Source organism: Neoarius graeffei, chromosome 14 (assembly GCF_027579695.1).
Source record: "Neoarius graeffei isolate fNeoGra1 chromosome 14, fNeoGra1.pri, whole genome shotgun sequence".
In the NCBI taxonomy this organism is placed as follows: domain Eukaryota; kingdom Metazoa; phylum Chordata; class Actinopteri; order Siluriformes; family Ariidae; genus Neoarius; species Neoarius graeffei.
The window spans coordinates 65647012-65664392 of record NC_083582.1 but is presented as its reverse complement, the minus strand read 5'-3'; the positions used below and the strand labels follow the sequence as shown (position 1 = coordinate 65664392).

Genomic DNA, 17381 nt, shown 5'->3' with positions numbered 1-17381 from the left:
TACTGCCCCGTTATCTCCACCCACATCCTCAGCTCCTCCCGCCCCCTTTTCTTCCTTTCATCTGAAGCGCTCCAGACTCACTTCTCACGTGACCGTAGAGCGATGTGAGGAATTTCCGGTCGTAAAAGAAATATTTTAACCTTTTTTTTTAATTTCACAGTGTTTGTTTATGACGAAACAGTGAGAAGTGACTTGTCTATCCCCCCCAACCCCTTTTTGACTAAACGTTACATGTAAATGTCACTTCCTGTTCATTGTCAGGCGTTTATTCAGGGCTATGACGCATTTCCGTTTTGAAATACTACAGCTCTTGAGTTTCTGGTTAGTCAGTAAAGTGGGACAGCACCTGGTGTAAGGGCTTTAAAGGTCATAGGCAACGGTTTTAATTTCATGCACGTTCAAAACTTTATATGTTAAAAAGCCCTCTGTCGTTTTCTCCTGGTCCCACGAAGTATTGTTAATAAGTAATAATTAAAATAAGTTAGGCGGCATGGTGGCGTAGTGGTTAGCGCTGTCGCCTCACAGCAAGAAGGTCCGGGTTCGAGCCCCGGGGCCGGCGAGGGCCTTTCTGTGTGGAGTTTGCATGTTCTCCCCGTGTCCGTGTGGGTTTCCTCCGGGTTCTCCGGTTTCCCCCACAGTCCAAAGACATGCAGGTTAGGCTAACTGGTGACTCTAAATTGACCGTAGGTGTGAATGTGAGTGTGAATGGTTGTCTGTGTGTCAACCCTGTGATGACCTGGCGACTTGTCCAGGGTGTACCCCGCCTTTCGCCCGTAGTCAGCTGGGATAGGCTCCAGCTTGCCTGCGACCCTGTAGAAGGATAAAGCGGCTAGAGATAATGAGATGAGATGAGATGAGTTAGCACGGATCACGGCGAATTTCTGTTGGCTATTTTCATGACCGCTTGGCCCGTGATGTCGTTTAAGCCAAACAAACCGCTTGACTTGAGTCCTCTTCCGTTTACTTACATTGCTGTTCGGCTTGAGCGCGAGTCTTGTCGAGGTCCAGAGTCACCGCGATCAGAGTCGGCCGATTCGCTGTCCGATTCCAAGGCCGCACGGTCAAACCAGTCAGCCACGTTCACCGATTGCTTCGCAACGGCCATAGGTTCATACGTATATGGTTTCACCTCTCGCTATTCAATTTGGAGAATTCCTACTTCAAAATTGCTATCGCTTTTAGACAACCTCTCACGACCAAAGTCCGTACACGTGTGCTCGGTTCGCAAGTAAACACAGAGCTGCTCCCAGTCTGTTTGGCTTAAATGACGTCATGATGACTGTTCCCTGGCGGTGAAAGTGCACATAAGTGAGATGTAAACAAACCCTCGGAAATTGGGCAAAACAGTATATTTTAACCATTTTATTCAATCTTAGGGTGCAAATTAGACACTAGGAAGATTAAATTTGCTTTTTGGGTCGTTCTTCTAGACAATAAAGTTGATATTCTACGTTTCACCTCCGACCGTTGCCAATGACCTTTAAGTTAGAACATTTTCAGAAACAAAACAAGTAGTCAGAGCACTTCGGTGTCCCTCACAGAATTAAATGAACTATTTTAGCTGTTACAGCTTACGAGCGCTCAGGAGATAATGGTTACCAAACATATCTACGTGGCAAAAATTTCACTACTTCATCAATACGTTTCTGTTAATAGGTATTTCCGAGGGCGGCACGGTGGTGTAATGGTTAGCACTGTCGCCTCACAGGAAGAAGGTCTTGGGTTTGAGCCCAGTAGCCAGCTAGGGCCTTTCTGTGTGGAGTTTGCATGTTCTCCCCGTGTCTGCGTGGGTTTCCTCCGGGTGCTCTGGTTCCCCCCACAGTCCAAAGACATGCAGGTTAGGCTAATGGATGGCTCTAAATTGACTGTAGGTGTGAATATGAATGGTTGTTTGTCTCTGCGTCAGCCCTAGACTTGTCCAGGGTGTACCCCGCCTCTCACCCATAGTCAGCTGGGATAGGCTCCAGCTCACCTGCGACCCTGTAGAACAGGATAAGCGGCTACGGATAATGGATGGTATTTCCGAGGGTTCGAAAATATGGTTTGAGCCTTACGGCCGACTGGGGCCTTTCTTTGCGGAGTTCATATGTTCTTACTATGCTTGTGTGGGTTTCCTCCAGGTGTTCCGGTTTCCTTCCGCAGTACAAAAACATGCAGGTTCAGTCAACTGGTTACTCTAAAATGCCCATATAGCTGTTTGTGTGAATGGCTGTTCATCTCTGTATTAGATCTGCAATAGACTGGCGGCCTGCCCAGGGCGTTACCCTGTCTCTCGCCCAAAGTCAGCTGGGATCGGCTCCAGCTTCCCTGTGACCCTGACAGATAAGCGGTATAAATAACGATTGGAAGCATACAACCACTCTCTAGCTTTCCGGGAGGGGATTTGCAAGTGTTCTTCCATCTCCCAACTTCATTGATATTTATCTTCAGGAGCCCTTAAGACACAAACTGTAAAATACCTCAATTATGAGTGTAAAGAACATGAAATGCAGACATCATGGTAACTAGACTGCAGAAGTGTTTGTGCTTTGTAATGTGCGTGGAAGGTGGTTTCACATTGTCTTGTTTTAATATCCCTGAAAAAGATGTCGACAAGGTAGTATATGTTGCTCCAAAATCTCATGCTTTTCTGCATTAATGCTGCCACCACAGAAGTGGAAGTTACCTTTGCCAAGGGCAGTAACACAACCCCATATCACGACAGACCCTGGCCTTTGGACTTCTTGTTTGTAACAATCTGGATGGTCCTTTTTGTCTTGGTTCCACCCTTACAGAAAAACCACATGAACTTCACATGTGATTTCTCACATGTGAAATATGTGGAAAATGTGTTTTGCACATGGGAAACATGTTATTTGCACATGGGAAACGTGGTTTTGGCCCAATTTTATGTGAGTCACATGTGGTAACATGTTTTCCACATGTGCTCTACATGGTAACACATGTGGTAACAAGCGATCATATGTGGTAACGTGAAATACATGGGAAATTCATGTGGTTCTATAAGTGCAGAGCACATGGCATCCATTTCTTCCAAAAAAAAAAAAAAGACCTGGAATACTGATTTGTCTGACCACAATACATGTTTCCACCGTGTGATGGTCCATCCCGGATGCCCCTGAGCCCAGAGAAGCCAACAGCGCTTCTGGACACAGTTAAGATAAGGCTTCCTTTTTGCACAGTAAAATTTTAACTGGGCGGCACGGTGGTGTAGTGGTTAGCGCTGTCGCCTCACAGCAAGAAGGTCCAGGTTCGAGCCCCGTGGCTGGCGAGGGCCTTTCTTTCTGGAATTTGCATGTTCTCCCCGTGTCCGCGTGGGTTTCCTCCGGGTGCTCCGGTTTCCCCCACAGTCCAAAGACATGCAGGTTAGGTTAACTGGTGACTCTAAATTGACCGTAGGTGTGAATGTGAGTGTGAATGGTTGTCTGTGTCTATGTGTCAGCCCTGTGATGACCTGGCGACTTGTCCAGGGTGTACCCCGCCTTTCGCCCGTAGTCAGCTGGGATAGGCTCCAGCTTGCCTGCGACCCTGTAGGACAGGATAAAGCGGCTAGAGATAATGAGAATGAGAAAATTTTAACTGCCATTTGTGGACGTAAAGTAATTTCGAGCCCACGTGGTTATACCAGCTATAGATGAATGACGGTTCTTGATGCAGTGTCATCTGAGGGATCAGAGATCACAGGTGTGTTCAGCTTAGACTTGAGCCCCTTGCCCTTTACGCACTGAAATTCCTCCAGATTCCTTGAATCATTGAATGATATTATGCACCATAGGGGGTGAAATATCCAAATCCCTGCATAACTTTCTTTGAGGAACATTGTTTTTAAACCTATCAATAATTTTCTCATGCATTTGTTGACAAACTGGAGATCCTCAGGCCATCTCTGCTCCTCAAAGACTAGGCCTTTCCTGGATACTGATTTTGCACCAAACCATGATTGTAATCACCGGTTGACATCACCACTTTCAAAATCACATCATTATTTAATTGTTTTACCTCATTATTAGCCCTAAATTCTCCCCATCCCAACTTTTTTTGGAATGTGTTGCAGGACTGAAATACAAAAATGGAAGTACAGTAACAAATGAAATGAAGTTGACTCGACAAAAAACATTAAATATCTTGGGTTCATTCTGTCTGCAATGAAATGCAAGTCAAAGTAAATTTAGAAAAACCACTGCTTTTTTTTTTTTTTTGGACAGTTACTATGGGCAACACTCCACAGTATTATAGAGTCTTAATGCGTGAAGGTTTAGTTAAGAGGGGGAAAAACAAACAAAGAAGGTAAGACAGAAGTCTCCACTTCACTTCTTATTTCAATCATGTGGAATCGGAGAGATTCACAGAGCAAGCAGTATTATTGCAATGCAAAGTGAAGAGAACGCCAAGGGCTCCAGTCAGCCATCAGAAGTTTTCCATGGGGAATAAAGCCAGGATAATGCTCAGGACTGAGCTCACATTATTGAGCAGCACAAAGCCGAGAGGCAAAGAGAGGACATGGTAATTAGCACAAGTTCCTTAGAGACAGAGATGCTGGGTAGCGAGAACAAACACAACATTGTCTGGTTTCTTATGCACAAGAACGAAGATGCCAACACTCATCTTAATAAGATTTATTGGACAAGTACAGTCTAAGTCTTCACATTTTCAAATCACCATAATTGATCATAATGACGAGAGAACTACACTGGCGATTAAATTATTAGTTATGAGCTACAAGTAAGGGCACATGTATCGAACCCATAATGACAAGTTTTAAATAAAAGAAATCTTCAACATTCACTGCCATAACACAAAATAAATTCCAACCAGTGGAAATACAAAATTATTCACTTGAGGGGGAAAATAATGGTAACTGGTACCTAAAAGACTGAAATTGATCATTTCCCCCTACCACAAATGTACCTGATCAGCCAAGATACGCTTGCCGACGTTATGGTATTGCCTACGAACCGGTACATGAGCAATTTTTATAAAATAGTCTGGGTTTAAAAAATATAGTTCTAATTTGATCATTAAAAAGTCAGTTCTGTAATGCAACTCAAACTTTGAATGGACACCTGGTTTATTTAAAAAAAAAAAAAAAAAAAAGGCTTTCACTGACTCACAGATTGCAATCGTGTCTGAAAGTGTAATATTTCTTCTGTTTCAGTCAATTTTTAAATCTTTTTTCCATTTTCACTTTAAATCAATGAATCATAATTGTCCTCACCAGTCCTGATCCTTAATTAAACACTGACCAGGACAATGGTGGTCTTGTTTGGACTCACCATTATTTTTGGAAATAGTCCAGAATCCTTACAGATGGTATGCACCAACAATGTCAACCATGCTGCCCACCCACACGGACACAAAGGCCATGGATCTGAATAAACAGTCTGTGTTCTCTCCTCCTCCGGGTAACCTTTATAAAACATTCACCAAACCATTCTTCTATTTGTCCTTTCAAGATGAACCTTTAACCAGGATTCAGATTACATCCTCAGTTAATCCTGAACTTGCACACACAGACACACACGCACATGTGTACTTTAAGAGATGGCTGGAATGGCATGAATACCTGCCCTATAAACACACATCTGAAATAGATCTCAGGGTCTGTTTCACTATAATAAATCTATGGTAATGCCAAAGCACCAGCACTCTCTTACGTTCGTGTGAACACTACTGAAGCCTGGTCTGCTATAAGGGAACGGAGCTTGGAGAAAGCGTGATAAGAAAACTACACGTGCTTTATCCTCGGCCTCGGGGAACAAGGATGACTTCTTTCACTCAACGTTTTATAAAACACAAATCAGGATCATCTGATTTACTAACACCCATCCAAATATGGTACAAGTGGACAGTACAATCTGTACAACATTCAAAACGGTCAAACATAAGGCCCTTTCGTCACAGGGAAGGCGTGAGAGGTTATGAATTGTTTAAATGCATTAACGCTGAACTACTACTCCGTTTAGTGGAGCACTGAATCAGTCAACATACTATCTTAAGGGCATTTACTACAATAAATGTTAAAAAGTTAAAATTAGATCACAACTAATATTGATTATTCTATCCACATTCACTGGATATGAGCAATCGCATGCTCTGATTGGCTACTCTACTACTAGGCTATCAGCTCATATACTGTGAGTAGAGAAAAACAAAATGGCAAAGCGTGTTGCTGAACCAACCGAGGACGAAATAAAAAACTCTACTCGAAAATAAAAACCTCAAAAATATTAAACAAGAGTGCTCTGAGAGCACAATATCCCCTGCTGGGAACTATGCCATAACTCTGATAAAATGCGACTGAATTGAATGAAATTGCAATGTGTGTATTATATGTACCGACATATAACAAAGAATCCTGTCAAGTTTTGTGAAATTCCTCCAAAAATTGTGAGAGGAGCTGATTTCAGGAGGTGAGCACCCTTCCCGGGACGGATGGACGGACAGACATCGCCACAACATAATCCCCCTTTGGGCCTTTCGGCCGGCGGGGGATTAAAAAAAAGCAACAAAATATGGAATAAAATATTTGATGATAATAACGTATATTTTTTTTATTTTTCAATAATAATAATAATAATAATAATAATAATAATAATAATTATTATTATTATTATAGCATTTTTCACAAGTTGCTATTATCATTTCACCGGTTTGTTTACATTCTAAGCGTAAATTATTTTGTCGGACGTTTTGGATAAAGTTTTTATTCATCCAATTTGCAAAAAATAAAATAAAAATGCTCAGTTTCTCAGAATCCAATGAATGTGGATAGAATAAAACAGTTATTCCACTCAATCTTTTAGTGTTGACACAAAAACGACTTGATTTCTTGGAATAAATGTTAAAGGAGAACTGAAGTCATTTTTAAACTTGCTTTATTTTTTAATTAACGTGTTATTCAATTAGCCCTGTGATGACCTGGCGTCTTGTCCAGGGTGTACCCCGCCTTTCGCCCGTAGTTGGCTGGGATAGGCTCCAGCTTGCCTGCGACCCTGTAGAAGGATAAAGCGGCTAGAGATAATGTGATGTGTGTTATTCAATTACGTTTCCGGTTTTCTCATCTCATCTCATTATCCGTAGCCGCTTTATCCTTCTACAGGGTCGCAGGCAAGCTGGAGCCTATCCCAGCTGACTACGGGCGAAAGGCGGGGTACACCCTGGACAAGTCGCCAGGTCATCACAGGGCTGACACATAGACACAGACAACCATTCACACTCACATTCACACCTACGCTCAATTTAGAGTCACCAGTTAACCTAACCTGCATGTCTTTGGACTGTGGGGGAAACCGGAGCACCCGGAGGAAACCCACGCGGACACGGGGAGAACATGCAAACTCCGCACAGAAAGGCCCTCGCCGGCCCCGGGGCTTGAACCCAGGACCTTCTTGCTGTGAGGCGACAGCGCTAACCACTACACCACCGTGCCGCCCCGTTTCCGGTTTTAGTAACCTTATATCGTGACTTGTACTGGCAACTAATTGCAATTAAATATTATACTTATCGGCCTATTCGGTTTGTAGCCGTGTTGAATTTTGTTCGTTTGGTCCACGGCAGGCGTCGCTTATCCGCGCGATCTTCACGAGACTTGTGCGAGACTTCGAAATGTCAAGTGTCAGCGCCGCCATTTTGAAAACTGTTTTCCAAACGAAATATTGCACAAAAACGAATTTAAATGACGATTACTGCCGACTTTTTTCAAACTTTCCTGATTGCTATCAAAACAAAACTTCCAGCTTGATTACGTCAGCATTCGAAAGAGGGCGCGTGTGTCTTTTGACAACGTTGGCAGATGTTGGTCGCTTTGATTTCCGCTGTACGTTTTACTTCCGTCCTACGATGTCTCGCACAGATCTCAACGAATCTCGTTTACGGCCGTTGCTTTGACATATGGGCTGATATATTACAGAGCATATTTCAAACACTCATAACTTGCTATAGCAGCGACAAAATAGCTATCAAACATGCATTCCGATATTTAATAAAATGAGATAAATAGAATTTGCATAATAAAAAAAAAAAATTTGCCTTCAGTTCTCCTTTAATTAGTCTGTGACTTTGAGGCCACATGTCCACCAGTAAAAGGTGACGTAGAGTTTCCAGTGAGCCATGCTCTACATGACCTTTAGAGAGCAGCAGCTTAGAAGAGAGTAGTGGTCTTCCAAGCAGAAAACAAGACTTCGAAGCTGAAACAAAAGCCTATTTTTTCCCCCATTCCAAATGGTCTACACCACAAAAGGTGAGCTTTTATAAAGCAGCTGATCTTCAAAAGACATGAAAAGATCAACGAGGCATCAACGTGAGAGAGTGCATTCCTGAAAATGCACTTAAACTTGTGTCTATCCCTACATGGATCATCAATCCCAATGCTGTAAATTAGAGAAGAGAATGGGAGTGGGGTGGAAAACGTTTGAGCCCCTCGATCCTTCTTCAGTTTATTAATGCATTTTGTCTCAGGCCTCTTCAGGGTTTGGAGTTATACATTTCTTGGTGAAGCTTTTTAGTGTCGAAGACACAAAAAACCTGCCACGCTGTAATCGGCCCCTTTAAAAACTAGTTCTACTTTTCTTAATCCTCTAAATATATCATTTGCTTTCTCGGTCTGCCTTCTTTTCACATCTGAAAGCCTTCTCACTATTACTGTCTGTAGAACCCTTAAAGGAACAGTCCACCGTACTTCCATAATGAAATATGCTCTTATCTGAATTGAGACGAGCTGCTCCGTACCTCTCCGAGCTTTGTGCGACCTCCCAGTCAGTCAGACGCGCTGTCACTGCTGTTAGCGATGTAGCTAGGCTCAGTATGGCCAATGGTATTTTTTGGGGCTGTAGTTAGATGCGACCAAACTCTTCCGCGTTTTTCCTGTTTACATAGGTTTATATGACCAGTGATATGAAACAAGTTCAGTTACACAAATTGAAACGTAGCGATTTTCTATGCTATGGAAAGTCCGCACTATAATGACAGGCGTACTAACACCTTCTGCGCGCTTCGGCAGCGCATTGATATCTGAGCTCCGTATCAACGCGCTGCCGAAGTGCGCAGAAGGTGTTAGTACGCCTGTCATTATAGTGCGGACTTTCCATAGCATAGAAAATCGCTACGTTTCAATTTGTGTAACTGAACTTGTTTCATGTCACTGGTCATATAAACCTATGTAAACAGGAAAAACGCGGAAGAGTTTGGTCGCATCTAACTACAGCCCCAAAAAATACCATTGGCCATACTGAGCCTAGCTACATCGCTAACAGGAGTGACAGCGCGTCTGACTGCGTCTGACTGACTGGGAGGTCGCGCAAAGCTCGGAGAGGTACGGAGCAGCTCGTCTCAATTCAGATAAGAGCGTATTTCATTATGGAAGTACGGTGGACTGTTCCTTTAAGACCTACTTTGGGACTCTTTTATCGTAAACGCTACTCGTGTACACACCTGCCATTCTCCTATCCGAAAACATACCCATGTGTTCGCTGTTTCAAGCAATTTCCTTCTCTCCCTCATTCTGTCAACATATCAAGTTTCGAGAATATTCTGTGTTTGAAACCCAACTAGAACAACTCTGCTTAGACCTCTAACACACTTCAAATGCAGGGCTTGACTGGTCATAAGACCTGCATGGTTCAGTGAGCATGCTGTGATCCCACTACTTTGGATGAACCCTGGGGAGACCCGAGACAAAAGGTATTTGTACAGGACACACCGGGGAAGGTGTGTGGGTTCGAGTTCGCCCTCCCTCTTCCTGTAATACTGTATAGAAGGTGCAGCCTGAGGCAGGGGAACGGCTTTGAAACAGCCACAGGGTAGGATATTGTGTGGTTGACAGCTGTTTATTTCTGTTGCTTCTAATTTTCTATCTAATCCCTCTCTTTAATGCTTTCCTTCTCTCTCTTCCACCCCTCCCACACACTGAGTTGCTTCAAAGAAAGGACAGCACAAAGAGTATGGACTATCTAAAAGTGCTTATTGTGAATGCTTGTGTACCCAGCAAGGGCCTTTCCCACCCCGAGTCTACTCGTATGGAGAAAATGTCTGTCAGAAAAATTATTTCCCTTTCGACCGCCTCTGTCCACTGCTTTTTCCTCTCCTTCCGTCTGTGTCGAGAGAAATTTGTGTAGTCCAAGCTGAGACAAAAGCCTCTTGGCTCTATTTTGCACTGAGAAAAGCTTTCTCCTCTTGGTTCAATTTCTGTTGCCAAGGGAAAGACAACACTGTCATGCCAAATGTGGGAATGTGGCAGAACCATCCTTCCTCCCTCCCTCCTTCTTCTTCTTTTCAGTGATAAGGGAAAACAGAGAGGCGTAGGAATCATTTCCCAAACTACTGTTTTCTCTTCTGCTCCAACAGGGCCTGCAGGTGATTTGCTCTCTTTACCGCAGCCTAGAACACAATGGGGGGAAGGGGGAAGAGAGAGACAGACAGACAGACACCGAAAGAGAGACAGAGAGAGAAAGACAGAGAGAATAAAATAAAAACGAGAGTGTCAGATGTTTTAAATTATGGGCTAATTTTACAAAAGGGTAGAATGTATATTTCTTTTCAAAGATGGTTTCTGATTTCCAAGATGGCTGCCATACCTCACACTCCTTTTGCAAGTTCTTCACAGTTTCTTCGTTCTTCAAAATAGCTGATTTCACCCTTAAATAAATACAGAAGGTACAAAGCCATGTCACTGCTTATATACGGTTTCCGGTTATTTAGCACAAAAGTCTTTTAGCACAAGTTCTAAAGTCTCTTAGTGCAAGACCCAAGAACACTTAATCTTTATTATGAATACTTACTGATCATGTTTAAAGATCTCATCTCATCTCATTATCTCTAGCCGCTTTATCCTGTTCTACAGGGTCGCAGGCAAGCTAGAGCCTATCCCAGCTGACTACGGGCGAAAGGCGGGGTACACCCTGGACAAGTCGCCAGGTCATCACAGGGCTGACACATAGACACAGACAACCATTCACACTCACATTCACACCTACGGTCAATTTAGGCTACATCCACACGACAACGGCAACGAGATGTTATTTAAAAATATATCGCGTCCAAATGGGCAACGATCAGTAAAATATCAGGTCCATATGGCAACGCAACGCTTGCTGAAAACGATGCAATACACATGCCACACCTCTAGGGGCGCTGTAAGACAGTCCCTTCAGAGACACCAGAACAATAGAAGAAGTAAGGACGCATGCGCATAAACTATTATGTGTGAGACTTCATATTAGCCACAAAGTCAGAAAAATCTGTTCGTAAAATTACATTATAATGACTAAATACAATGAAAAGTATTTTTCCAGTCTCACCTGTGAAAGGTAATCCCATGTGATCTCGTTTGGACAGTAAACCTGTTGGTACAGTTAAACGCAGCTAATCTTTATTCTCCGCTTTGACCTATCCAATATGGCGGCGAGGCTGATGTATGATTCTACACGGAAGGCGGCGTCTTTAATGGTCCGGAATAAATTGAATACTACACGTTGATGGATTAATTTGTTGTTTCTCACCTGTGAAAGGTAATCCCATGTGATCTCGTTTGGACGGTAAACCTGTTGGTACAGTTAAACGCAGCACATGAATGAGGCATCTTTATTCTCTGCTTTGACCTATCCAATATGGCGGCGAGGATGATGTATGATTCTACGCGGAAGGCGGCGTCTTTAATGGTCCGGAATAAATTGAATGCTACACATTGATGGATTAATTTGTTGTTCTACGCCCTTTTTGAGGAATGTATTGTAGGACTTAAACCAACATCTGAAGAGGTGAGATCGCTCCTTTTTTTCCCTATTTTTGCTGGCGGGATTGACTCTGCCCTAAGGGCTATTCTCTCTCTCTCTCTCTCTCTCTCTCTCTCACTTTGCACCATTACACAATAAATATTCACAGTGAAAATATTTTGTAAGCGCGTTTCATGAACCAAGTTATAGGATTTGTTGACAACTCGCATCGAGTTCGTTACACTTCTACCCGGCGTGAAGCACTGACAGTCATGTGGTTGTGATGTCATCATAAACAAATCCGTTCTACTCATCCAGACGACTTCACAACGGCAACGTTGCCAGATCTTCCCACTCTGGAACCCGTTCTCAAAAAGATTGCGTTTTGGGCACCCAAAACACCAGTGCCGTGTGGACGCCAGGCCTAAACGATAAGCAATTGTATCGGAGTCACCTGAATCTGTTGCCGTGTGGACAGGGCCTTAGAGTCACCAGTTAATCTAACCTGCATGTCTTTGGACTGTGGGGGAAACCGGGGCACCCAGAGGAAACCCACGCGGACACGGGGAGAACATGCAAACTCCACACAGAAAGGCCCTCGCCGGCCACGGGGCTCGAACCCGGACCTTCTTGCTGTGAGGCGACAGCGCTAACCACTACACCACCGTGCCGCCTTATGTTTAAAGATATTTGATGGATTTTTTTATGAAGGTTGCTGAGACCCCGATCGAAAACGAGCGACTGCATTTCCCGACTCCGCCGTCTTGAAACCGCCATGTTTGATGTAGCCCGTAAGACAGTCACCAATCCTCCCTCCGAATTATTTAACACAGCACGTCCCCCGATACAGTACACCGCTACAGCCAACTTCCAGGTTTGTTTTGTCTTTATTCAAGTGCTAAGCTTATTTACAATTTGCTAATTTGATAAAGAATGAAAAGTCAAGCGAAATTTACAAGAGGTTAAAGAAAGCTTTTTGTTCATTCATTTTAATTTTTTACAAAAGGAAAAAAGGTCGAAAGAAAGGAAAACTATGTACAGCTATTTCAAATATTTTATTAAGCCATTTACATTTTAGATAATTGCTGTGACTTCTAAATGCAAGAAAGTGAAATAATTAAACTTGATCCATTTCTGTTCACTGGGTGCTCAATTAAAAGAAAAGGATTAGAGAAGTGAAAATTTTTGCCATCTATTCCATTGTTATTTCAACGACAGGTTTAAAGAACGACGCAAAAACACAATAGACTTTATTATTATTCAAATAAAGTGCAAGCTGGCGGCATGGTGGTGTAGTGGTTAGCGCTGTCGCCTCACAGCAAGAAGGTCCGGGTTCGAGCCCCGTGGCCGGCGAGGGACTTTCTGTGTGGAGTTTGCATGTTCTCCCCGTGTCCGCGTGGGTTTCCTCCGGGTGCTCCGGTTTCCCCCACAGTCCAAAGACATGCAGGTTAGGTTAACTGGTGACTCTAAATTGACCGTAGGTGTGCATACATGTCAACCTATACGGAATGTCCGTATTTTAAACGGATTTGATTCAATAAACGTAGTATACGGGCGTACAAATAAAGTTATACGGATTCTTTAAAAAAAACTTCAATATTTATTTAGAGCTATAATCAAGTCCCACGATGATAAAAGAGCGCATAACATTTACAAACGTACTGTACACCACACAAAGCACAAACAGCCAGTAAAGAGTCTTATGAAATCGCGCGTTATCTTGTGGTAGCGAGACTTCGTTCCACTTCTGATCATGCGTACACCGCATTGTGAGAATCCCGCCAACCAGGAAGTAACATTTTGTTTGAAACGCGCATTTCCACCTGAGCGACTTTCACTAGCGACTGAAAAGATTCTGAACGGGCACTCCGGCAAGATCAACACAGACACTTGCTGTGACATGCAGCCTCGTGAGGTATTGGTGCAGAGTGCTAAAAAAGCTGTCATGGAGTACAATTCAGAACATTAGAGTGACACTTTGTGTTTTTGTCAAACACTGGAGCTTTGTATTCATTCTGAAGGTTTATTATTATTATTATTAATATTGAATAAAAAGTAACTGGGATATTCATTCATTCATCTCGAGCCGCTTTATCCTTCTACAGGGTCGCAGGCAAGCTGGAGCCTATCCCAGCTGACTACGGGCGAAAGGCGGGGTACACCCTGGACAAGTCGCCAGGTCATCACAGGGCTGACACATAGACACAGACAACCATTCACACTCACATTCACACCTACGGTCAATTTAGAGTCACCAGTTAACCTAACCTGCATGTCTTTGGACTGTGGGGGAAACCGGAGCACCCGGAGGAAACCCACGCGGACACGGGGAGAACATGCAAACTCCACACAGAAAGGCCCTCGCCGGCCCCGGGGCTCGAACCCAGGACCTTCTTGCTGTGAGGCGACAGCGCTAACCACTACGCCACCGTGCCGCCGTAACTGGGATATATCATTGTTAATTATCATTCAAATTTTAGGTAAATTATTTTAATTTGCATCTTATAAGGATTTTATAAGGGAAATACGGATTTTGGAGGTTGGTTATACAGGTTTGATTGACCAAAGGTTGACATGTATGGGTGTGAATGTGAGTGTGAATGGTTGTCTGTGTCTATGTGTCAGCCCTGTGATGACCTGGTGACTTGTCCAGGGTGTACCCCGCCTTTCGCCCGTAGTCAGCTGGGATAGGCTCCAGCTTGCCTGCGACCCTGTAGAACAGGATAAAGCAGCTCGAGATAATGAGATGAGATGAGATATAAACATGCTGCAACAAAGTGAATTTCCCTGTAAACTAGGCACAGCTTCAAGACTTGTCTTGATGATCAAACAACCCTTACAACTTAGTGTCATCTCTTCTTCTTGCTTCACGATTGCTGTATTATAAACAACTGATATATTAATTTTGGTTGTTTTGTCATTCCTGAACATTTATATTGCACTTTTATTTAATTGCCAGTCATTCTAGGATACCTTTAGTGGAAGTTTCTTTGAAATTGGTCTTTTTTCGGTTCAAGACTTTGTAGCTTTATTACTCAAATACATATGAAAACAGTAATCTGTGATATCAAATGGACTTTTCATAATTTGAGTAAGTTTTTAGGAATAGATTCCGCTCTTAGTCGGCAAAACACATCAAACAGGGCAAGAGACATAATCCCTCGGTTAATTAATTAGGCAAACGCGTAATTACTGACAGTCAGTTGAATTTTTGATATGATCAGAAGCGACTGAAGTTATCTATGAAGGTGCCGACAATTCAAGGTTTGTTATGGCTTAACTACAAATATCCAAAGACACCAAAGAATCAGATTTTCAGTCCACGTTTCAGGGATCAACAACTGATCCTGAACATGCACAGCAGCAGAAATTCCGGCTTCCGGTCCCTAAGCAATCATAATAAACCCCTTCCTATATCAAGAGGAGTATTTTTTACCGGGGCAGCACGGTGGTGTAGTGGTTAGCGCTGTCGCCTCACAGCAAGAAGGTCCGGGTTCGAGCCCCGGGGCCGGCGAGGGCCTTTCTGTGCAGAGTTTGCATGTTGTCCGCGTGGGTTTCCTCCGGGTGCTCCGGTTTCCCCCACAGTCCAAAGACATGCAGGTTAGGTTAACTGGTGACTCTAAATTGACCGTAGGTGTGAATGTGAATGGTTGTCTATGTGTCAGCCCTGTGATGACCTGGCGACTTGTCCAGGGTGTACCCCGCCTTTCGCCCGTAGTCAGCTGGGATAGGCTCCAGCTCGCCTGCGACCCTGGAGAACAGGATAAAGCGGCTAGAGATAATGAGATGAGATGAGTATTTTTTACCTCGCCCGCGATGGAATAAGCGGGGTCAGGTATTGTAATCAGTGCGGTTTGTTTGTTTGTGTGTCTGTCTGTTAACAATCTAGCGTCTAGACGGTTGCACCGATTGACTTCAAATTTTCAGGATAGGTGGGCAATGATCCGTAGACTACCTGATTAAATGTTGAGGGTAATCAGGTCAAGGTCACCGGAAAGATCAACCTTTCGGTCAAAATATTTTCCATCGTAACTCAAAAACGGTTGCTGATAGACAAATGTCTACTATTATGAGCCTATATGAACTCCCCTATGGCCTTTCATTAGGCACCATGATCTTTGACCTTGAGTGACCCTGAAAGGTCAAACTCAAGGTCACGGATTTTCAGAGGGCTGTAACTTGAAAACAGTTGGTGGTAGACAGATGTTTACCATTATCAACTTACAGGAACTCCCATGCGGGCTTTCATTTGCCGCCATGACCTTTGACCTGGAATGACTTTGAAATGTCAAACTCAAGGTCATGGATTTTCATAGGACTATAACCTGACAGCTGATGATTGAGAAATATGATCATTATCAACATATAGGTATAAAATAAGTGCTGCCGGGCGAGGTTTGTTTTGCCTGGTAACACTTGTTTCAATTATTGTGACCACAATACAGAGTTGTGCGAAGAGACTTTAGAACTTGTGCTAAAAGACTTTTGTGCTAAATAACCAGATACCTTATATAAACTGCAAAAAATGATATCTTGGCAAGTAAAAATATCATGAAAATGGTTGAAACGATCTAGCATTTCCTATAAGAAGAACACAAGACACCAATTCTGAGATTATTAAACCTACACACACTACCGTTCAAAAGTTTGGGGTCACCCAGACAATTTTGTGTTTTCCATGAAAAGTCACACTTTTATTTACCACCATAAAGCCCCGTCTACACGATCATACATTTGTCCATGGACATCGTCATACAAATGTATGATGTTCATGGACAAATGTATAATCGTGTGGACGGTTTTCCCAACAACCTTGAACAACGTCATACTTGTATGACGTTGTATGATGTTCAAATTTTTAGAATCATATTTCTATTTTCCAACAAATGTTCACAACATCTTACAACATTTTGGGTCATCCACCAATCAGATTGTTAATTCGGGTCATGTGATCTACACTGCCTGTCATGTGACATACAAAATGTATGATCGTGTGGACAGAAATCCACAACATGATCGTACAAACTTGAACATCATCATACATTTGTATGATAATGTTTTGGACAAATGTATGATCGTGTAGACGGGGCTTAAGTTGTAAAATGAATAGGAAATATAGTCAAGACATTTTTCTGGCCGGGCGGCACGGTGGTGTAGTGGTTAGCGCTGTCGCCTCACAGCAAGAAGGTCCTGGGTTCGAGCCCCGTGGCCGGCGAGGGCCTTTCTGTGTGGAGTTTGCATGTTCTCCCCGTGTCCGCGTGGGTTTCCTCCGGGTGCTCCGGTTTCCCCCACAGTCCAAAGACATGCAGGTTAGGTTAACTGGTGACTCTAAATTGACCGTAGGTGTGAATGTGAGTGTGAATGGTTGTCTGTGTCTATGTGTCAGCCCTGTGATGACCTGGCGACTTGTCCAGGGTGTACCCCGCCTTCGCCCGTAGTCAGCTGGGATAGGCTCCAGCTTGCCTGCGACCCTGTAGAAGGATAAAGCGGCTAGAGATAATGAGATGAGATGAGATTTTTCTGGCCATTTTGAGCATTTACTCGACCCCACAAATGTGATGCTCCAGAAACTCAATCTGCTCAAAGGAAGGTCAGTTTTATAGCTTCTCTAAAGAGCTAAACTGTTTTCAGCTGTGCTAACATGATTGTACAAGGGTTTTCTAATCATCCATT

At 43.3% G+C, this 17381-nt stretch overlaps 1 protein-coding gene across 2 annotated transcripts in view; it reads right to left on the bottom strand.

Annotated features, from left to right (window-relative positions):
* Window positions 1-9361: 9361 nt before the first annotated feature.
* cep131 (centrosomal protein 131) overlaps window positions 9362-17381 on the bottom strand; it is a 103553-nt gene continuing 95533 nt past the window's right edge. For both annotated transcript variants that reach the window (XM_060940239.1, XM_060940240.1), the window contains 2 exons: window positions 10572-10632; window positions 9362-10374 (listed from right to left, as the gene is read on the bottom strand). In XM_060940239.1, the coding sequence (XP_060796222.1) occupies window positions 10315-10374; window positions 10572-10632 (121 nt within the window). In that variant the 3' untranslated portion in view covers window positions 9362-10314. The remainder of the gene's footprint in view (window positions 10375-10571; window positions 10633-17381) is intronic.